The sequence below is a fragment of the Lagopus leucura genome, unplaced genomic scaffold (genome assembly GCF_019238085.1).
Source record: "Lagopus leucura isolate 7727_CA_CO unplaced genomic scaffold, USGS_WTPT01 Super-Scaffold_73, whole genome shotgun sequence".
Lineage (NCBI taxonomy): Eukaryota > Metazoa > Chordata > Aves > Galliformes > Phasianidae > Lagopus > Lagopus leucura.
Genome location: NW_024962252.1, coordinates 40482303 through 40490096, shown reverse-complemented (window position 1 = coordinate 40490096; position 7794 = coordinate 40482303). Strand labels below are relative to the sequence as shown.

Genomic DNA, 7794 nt, shown 5'->3' with positions numbered 1-7794 from the left:
GGAAAGGAAAGGAAAGGAAAGGAAAGGAAAGGAAAGGAAAGGAAAGGGGAAAAAAAACCTTAAACTTTAAAAAGAGCTTAAAGAAAATGCAGGTGACTCTTCACAGAATGACCCTGCCATCTTCAAGCCTCTGCAGCAATAAAGTTAAAAGCGATTTTTAGTTATTTTTCTCCTGCTAAGTGCTGCTGTCTTCCTTCATGATAGAAGACTTAGAACATTTGTGGTTTAACCAGCACTACAAGATCTGGAGCTGTTTCCTTGCCCTTTCCAGCCTGCCAGCTAGCCGGGGGCTGTGATGAAATGCTTGTGGGTTTGTCCGGCTGAAGCACCACCGCAAGCCGCCTCCTGCCCTTTACCCAGCTCTGACCGGGGATGTTCTGCCCTCTTTTTATTTCAATGCAGCTCCTTGCCTGCTTCTCACAATATTTATTCTCACTGCTTTATTGTTGTCTTGCAGTTAATGCTCCTGTTCTTCCCCTTAAATGTACTTCTAGTGGAGATGGAACTTGGAGCAACAAGTTCTCCATTTCCAACACATTTGGAAACATTTTGCCAAAGTCTCAGAATGTAAAATCCCCTATCACGGCACAAAAGTCTGTTTCCTACTGCTTCTCCTGGTGTCAGAAGGATGATGTCAGGACTCTCACGTGCACTGAACTTTGTCTGCCATTAAAGATGTTTTATTAAGAAAAGACAGAACAAAATGAAACGCTGTAGTTATGGGATCTGATGCTTTGCCTGTAAAAGCGTCAGCTTGCAAGCATAGGGCAAACTTACTGTTTCTGTTTAATTAGTCATTTGACCCTCTATAACAACATTTTAATGTACCAGTGCAGAATAGCACAGTGCAAAATATAGTTCCCTCTTCTAACAACTTCATGAAGAAACGCCTCTTACTATGGGGTCCACCCTTTCTGCAGCCTATCCTACAGAGACACCCTATGCTAAGAGGCAGCATTGCCACAACATTGCATATTCTTGTCTTTTGTATATATCACCATATTTTCTACTCGTTAAGAATATATTTTCAGCTGCTAGGATTCCTAGTTAGCTTTAATGCAAACTAGTAAAATAACTCACTCCATCCACACTACAGGTATTTATTTTCTCCTTTTCCATCCTGAAGTTTCTAATCTTCCCCATTTCTCTTTTTCAATTTTAATTCCCTATAAAAACACGCAGGGTGAAAGAAGGAATACCTTTAATGTAGCTTTCCTACCGTCAAATAGATATCTTATTCCCCCTTTCAAACCAAAACAAGACAATTATTAAAGTGACAAAATGACAGCAACAAGTAGACAAAGGGAAGCGTTAGAGGCAACCCAGACCTATTGTCCCACATGTGCTTTTCCTTGTGATGTTCCCCTTAAAGGCTATCAGGTTGAGGGTGAGCAATTTTTCCTGGCTTTCCTTTCTCCCCCTTCTTTAAGAGGGTTTTGTTTTCACCATAAAATGCTTCTTGTAAAAAAAAAAAGAAAAGAAAACAAACAACCATTACATATTCAATGCAAATGTTATGTCAAATTCTGACAAGTGCCACCTTGGTTTTCATATTTCTGGAGTTTGAACAGTTGTCCGTGGAACAGCTGCACTTCTGTAAGCCCAAGGCAGGTGGCCCAAGCTAGGCAGGTGGCCCAAGCTAGACGCTTGCCACTCATAACCACAATGCTGAAAAATCTGACTAGCTCCTCAGTAGTCCAAAAATGTTAGTGAGTTCCAATTTCTTCTCCTTTCACTTTTCTGCAATGTAAAGTAAGAATCCAGTTCAAAACTGCTGAATAGTTTTTCCCAAGTTGAAATCAAGAAATGATTTTCACTGTCATAAAAAAATATTCACACCACTGAAATAATCATGATTTCCTCTGTCCCTTGTAAGAAGGCCAGTGGTTTTTCATCACTGTTTGTGATGTCATTTGACTCTTTTAAAATAGTCCTACTGCAGTTCTGGCTGTGGAGTTTGTTTAAATAGTTCATGGTCTTTGGCTCTCCTCTTTCAACAGAAGGGTTTTCCTCTCCAAAATAAGTCTAAAGGTTCATCCTTGCAAAGCCAAGTTGTTTTAAGTCCCGTTGTCTGTCCCCAAGCTGCAGGGCCATGGTAGGCTTGGAAAAGGGCAAGGGGGTCTGGGAGGCTCTGAGTCAGCTCGTCAGCTCAGAAGGGATCCACCACAGAAGGAGTAACGCCGAGCTGCAAACCAAGACCAGAAGCTGTTACAAACTGACCCGACTTCAGCTCCGAATGCCACCATGCCTAGAGGCAGAGATCTACAGGGGAGAGCCAGGGGAGGAAGAGTGAAGGACAGCTCTAAAACCAGTACAGATCCTTGCTTTTGTCCTGAGGCTGCAAACCTGAGAATGGAGAGAAGAAAAAAGGGAAGAAGAAAAAATAGATACAAGCATTTAAGGAAAGAGAAAGACAAACTCCATTTCTGCCACATGAGATCAGAGGCTCAGCTGAAGCCTGGGCTCCCCAGGGCTAGAAGAAAGCAATGAAGCAAGAAGAGCCCTGGCTGCAGTGAGGACAGGCACATATCTCTTTCTAAACTGAAGTGAGGCTGCACGGAGCCACCAGTGACTGCTGTCACCAGGCTTCATCACGAGGAACCCAAGCAGCCGAGCAGGCTTTTCTTGCCTCCACAGACACAGCCTGATGAGCTGGCACTGCTGGCCATGACTCTGTCCCCTCTGCAGCACCACTGGGCACACAGCCCTACATGCCAGCACCTGGCCAGGGGCAGGCGACCAGCACCAACTTTCCTGGTCACAGGGATAGCTGTTGCCCTTACATGCTCAGCAGATACAACAGCATTTTTTGAAAACTGGGAGAAAAAAAAAAGTAAACAGAGGAAACTGTTTAGAAAGCTGCAGAAATTCACAGAGCTGTGGGACTGCCCTTTGGCCACAGCCCTCGGGGCTGCATCAGGCTTCCAGCACAGAGAAAGGCCCAAAGCAAGCACTACCTCAGAGCATGTCTTGGGATCCAGAAATGTTGAGTGGGTGACACATTGCTCTTGCTTGCCTGGCCAAGGAATGCAAAGAAGGACATGCAGCATGGGTTGGGAGCTCGCACACCCATATGTTTCCTCTAGCTGCCCTCTACAGTGCCCTCCCCTCCACCACCTCAGGGCAGGGGTAGCCCTGAGCTGGGGGGATCCCAAGGGGCCAGGGACCTCTCTTCACCTGCGTCCACGTTGAGGCCGAGGCTCTGTGCCACGTCTCCCGCCGCATTGGGGAAGGGTCCCGGTGTCGTCCAGGCAGCAGCAGGGCCTGCCTCGCCCTTGCCCAGCTCACAGGGTGGGCTGACCGGTGTGGGCACGGCGGTGGGAGTGAGGCGGTGGGGGCGGACGGAGGCGGTGGGCACCAGCAGGGAGCCATAGCGAGGGTCAAAATGAGGGCCGTAGACCTCGTGCATGGCTGCGGGGCGGGGGTAGGCTGTGCTCTGCGTCCCGAGGTAGGGATGGTGGTGGTGGTGGTGGTGGGCGTGATGCCAGGCCTCAGGGCCACCCTGATGCAGGTGGCCGTGCAGGGAGGCTGGGGCATAGGGGTCCGCGGTGGTGAAGGGCAGCTCGCTGTGGGCAGCCAGGGGGCTGCTAAGGGTGACGGGGACCGAGGAGGGCTGGTAGGTGCTGTTCCAGAAGGATGGGGGGAAGCTGCGCTGGCTCATCGGGAAGGAGCCATCTAGATGCAGAGAGAAAGGAAAGGCGGATGAGCACTCTCAGTCCTGGCATCTGACTCACTAGTGCTTCTCTTCACTCTCATGCTGTGGTTATCTTCCAAACAACCACCAAACACACAAAAACACACAAAACTGCTTCCCAGCAGCCCTCCCCAGCCCAATCATCCAGCACAATTAGCCCGGGGCTGGAGCAATTTGCTCCAGGCTAGGCTTCTTTTAGTACTTCTTCAGGGAAAAGATTGTTATCTAAGGTGAGAGAAACACCTTTTTCTCTCAATCTGGAAACTGAGTCAGAACAATTATGAAGCACAGCAATTGTCAAGGTTGGATTTCTCTCTTTCTTTCTTTTTTTTTAACTAATCTCCCTCTTGAAGCATTTACGCTGCTCAACACCTTAGAGGATGCCAAACACTGCCAGGAAAGTATCTACTTCCTCAGTGTAGTTTCAAAGCAGTCATGAACAGCATGAGCTGTGCAATCAGCTTAAATATGCTAAATCTATGTGGGGGTAATTTCCCTGTCTATTGCATTGGACTTGTTCTTGCTTCTTGGGGCTTTTGTTAACATGCTTGGGAAGCATTCTGCAGCTCTTTGAGGATTGACAGTGCAGAGGGTAAGGACCTTATGCTTTTCTTGCCCAGTGTGAAGTGGAATGGAGATAACTAATAGTGCAGAAGGTACTACGCATTATTGATTGTGAACAGACAGTGTTGCCGATACGAACATTTGTCAGGGAGGTACGTCAGCTCTGCACCTTCTGGTATTACTCAGGAGAAAGGGAAGCAGTTCCTGAGGAGCTAAGAAATCTTTCAGCTTTCAGTGCTGAGCATCTTCCACTTACGAAATACTTTAACCAGTATTTCATTCTTAGAAAACTGATGGGAATTCAAGGAGAGAGTGAGCAATCAGCTCTCAGTTGGGCACTGATAGGTGAGGGATGGTCCCAGAAGCTGCTCTGCAGCAATGCCTGAGGCCAGCTGTTCCCTGCCACCCTAGGCACCCTATGAAACTATGAGGTGTAAAATGGTACAAAAGATTCACGCCTGCATCCACTTCTCTTACTGCTCCCACCTTTGCTCATCGCAGTCCCAAACTCAAAACCAAGAGGGGACACGGGGGATTCCTGCCGTGGTTCTTAGCCCTGCACCTCCACACTCCCCGCATTCGCGGAACCCCAGCACTTGCACCCCTCCTCGGTGCTCACCCCGCCAGGAGCCGGCGTTCCGAGTCGCCTTGGCGCTGCCGAGCGAGAAGCTGCTGGGCTGGCTGAGCGCCCGGCTGAAGTGCTCGTCCACCACGGCGCTGATGTCCCCTTGGAAGTAGGTGAAGAGGACGCACCGGGAGCTGATGTACTCAGCCTCGGGGGGCCTCTCCTTCTCGGGGCTGCACTCCTCCTCCTTGATGCTGGCTGCGGCGTGGCTGGAGAAGGAGCTGCTCGCGCCGGCGCTGCTGCCGCTCTCCGGGGCTTCTTGCATTTTGGAGTACAAGGCGAGTTTCTGGAGGGAGAGAGAGGAGAGGGAGGACGGGAAAGGGAGCAACGAGGTGTGCTGACCCCCGTCCCGGCCCTCCGTCCACGTGCCAGGCGGGATGCAGCGCCCGGGCCCGCTCGGAGTTCCATGCAGGAGCTGTGGTCCTGCCGCACCCCCGGGGCACCCGAGCCTGGAAGTGCAGGGAGGGACGGGCACTGCCGGGAGCGGGGTGACGCGAGGGACTCAGCTCCCTGCACGAAGTTCAGCACTCAGAAGGCGCTTTGCGGGCCGGATCCCGGCACCGAGGGAAAGGCAGAAGAGTGACCTACAAAACAAAGCGGAAAACGGCAGGAAGGGAAAAAAAATCAAAGTCTGTCCGCTTCAAACGCGTCTCAGGGCAGAAAGCATTTCTCTGTCTAGCGGGAAGCCTCAGGTATTTCCTTCAGGATTACACAATTTTTACTGGATCCTGCCGGGAGAAATAAAGAGCGGCAGGCACTCAGATGTTTCCCGAAGTCTCTCTGACAGCAGCCGCCGCGAGTTCCTTAAGATGAGCCGGGGACGGCGGGCCGGAGCGGGCAGGAGGAAGAACGAGGGTCGGGCCGCCGGGAGCCCTGGACCGAGCCGCGCGGGATATCTAATAACGTCGCTCCGTGGCTGCTGCCTTTCCACTTGGCTGCCGGCTCAGCCATTGAGCTAATAATTAGCCCCCTAAATAATGTCACCCGCGTGCGGACGGGCGGGTGGGGGGGCAAGGTGGGGGAAGACATCATCTGCTATTTGTAACAGGTATGCCGGCCTCGCTGCCAGGGCTGGAGGTGTCCCGCGAGCCGCCACGCCGCGGCTGTGCGGAGAGGAGAGGAGAGGAGAGGAGCGTGACTGCCCGCCCCCAGCCCCGCACGTCCGGGGCTGCCGCCTGTCCGCGGCCCGGGGCGCTTCCGCCTCTACCGCTCCTATTTTTCGTTTGCTGGGGAAAGCCGTTTTCCTATTCCGAAGTGATAAGGGGAGAAAAAACTAAATAAATTAATTAATTAAAAAAAAAAAAAAAAAAAAAAAAAAAAAAAGAAGGAAGGAAGAAAAACACCTCCAAAGAAACGGGAAACTGAGAGGTGCTGCAGGTGCTGCCGAGGGTACAGGAACGCGGGGCTCAGCATACAGCCCGGGCTGCACACGCACAGGCATCCCCTTACGGGTGTCTCCAGGGCAGCCCGCGGGGTCCCGCCGCCGAGCGGGGCTGGAGTGGGAGCATCCCCGGTAACCATGTGAAGAGCGGTGCACTGCTTCTCCCGCGGCGGCGGTCGGGAAGCACCCCGGGCAGCCCTCCCTCGCCCTTCCCGGTAGCCCTCTGCAACCCGGGGGCATCGTTGCCCGCAGTCGTCCAGCTCGGATGGAGCCCGGTCCAGGAAAGGAAGAAAAAAAAAAAGAAAAAAAAAAGGGAAAAAAAATCCCTTAAATGACATATCGGATCTGAAGTCCTGTTCTCTCCCGCAGTCCCGGCAGTACGTACCGTGCCGAGCCCCGCACCAGGGTGGGATGCAGCCCCGCTTCGCTCACCATCGCAAACTCCTGCTCTTCTCCCCCACCCCCTCCCCTTCTCCTTTTGCCTTTTTCCTTTTGGTGAGGCTCGGGGCCACCCTCCCGTCGCCACCCCTCCCACCCCACGTACCTGCGGGTAGGGGCTGTAGGCAGCGGCGAAGTACGGCTGGGGAGGACCATACACTTGGTACATAACATCCAGACAGCTCATGGCTGTCCGCGGCCGCTAATTCGTTTTTCGGTCATCAACTCGCGTTCTGCAGAGCGGAGCAGTGCTCGGCGGGAGGGAGGATCCCGGGGGTTAAGAGGCACAGCTCACTGTGGGAGGAGTGATTGAGGGGTGAGACCGCGCCGCGCTGAAGTCCCCCGACTCTGCCTCCCCCCCACGCAGCTCGGCTCCCCTCCCGGCACCCGCAGCCGCGCTGCGTCTCCGCAAGACGAGGGCACTCACACCAGGGCAGGGAGGGAAGAGCCCCCTGCAGCCGTCGCTCTCTCCTGCCCTTTCCCTTCCACCCGCCGTGCCGGGGCGTGTTTTCCCGGACGAAGCGGGGACCGTCCTGCAGGGAAGGTAATGTCTCCCAAACCCAGCGTGCTCCTGGGAGCGCTGGCACCAGAGCTCCGGGATCAGCCAAAGCTGGAGAAAAGTTATCTCAACGGGAGGAACCTCCCTAGAAACGTAGGATGGGAAATGCCGGGAATGAATGAGGATGCTTGTGCACAGTTCCTGTAGTAAAAACAACCTGTCGGGGAGGTAAAGCGGCTTATTTCACGGCTTCCCGGTGAGCGCATGCACACGGACAGGTGAACGCATCCCAAAGCAGCTTCGACGGTGGTGTGTACGAGAACTCGGTGTGTAATACGAGGATGGAGGCTCTCATGTCGATGCCAACCCCTGAAGCATCCATAGCACGGCTCACAGCGACTGAGGAAAGGGGCCCGACTGAGCTTAGTTTTAGGGCTTTTGAAATGAAGACAAAACTATGGGGGAAAAATGAAAGAATATTTCTTGGTTTTCAAAGGGAAAACTGAAAAGAGTGAACACTTTGAATTTTGAAGGCCTGGAATTCTTTCATTATATTATAGAAGAAAATCCTTATAATTAAAAAGATTTGTATT

The 7794-nt window shown here is 52.3% G+C and overlaps 1 protein-coding gene across 5 annotated transcripts; it reads right to left on the bottom strand.

Annotated features, from left to right (window-relative positions):
- Positions 1–1184: 1184 nt before the first annotated feature.
- On the bottom strand, positions 1185–7246 carry VGLL2 (vestigial like family member 2). 5 transcript variants are annotated; one of them, XM_042862205.1, is made up of 6 exons: positions 7130–7246; positions 6809–6996; positions 4878–5169; positions 3178–3675; positions 2958–3016; positions 1185–2346 (listed from the first exon to the last, which is right to left on the bottom strand). In XM_042862205.1, exons 2-6 carry the CDS (start codon positions 6887–6889, stop codon positions 2263–2265), a joined length of 1014 nt encoding a protein of 337 aa, XP_042718139.1. In that variant the 5' UTR covers positions 6890–6996; positions 7130–7246; the 3' UTR covers positions 1185–2262. The 5 variants fall into 5 exon arrangements, with proteins under 5 accessions (XP_042718139.1, XP_042718134.1, XP_042718136.1 ...); XM_042862200.1 differs by lacking the exon at positions 2958–3016 and having other exon boundaries at positions 7130–7237; XM_042862202.1 differs by lacking the exon at positions 2958–3016 and having other exon boundaries at positions 1185–2185; positions 7130–7234.
- Between the last annotated feature and the right edge of the window lie 548 nt (positions 7247–7794).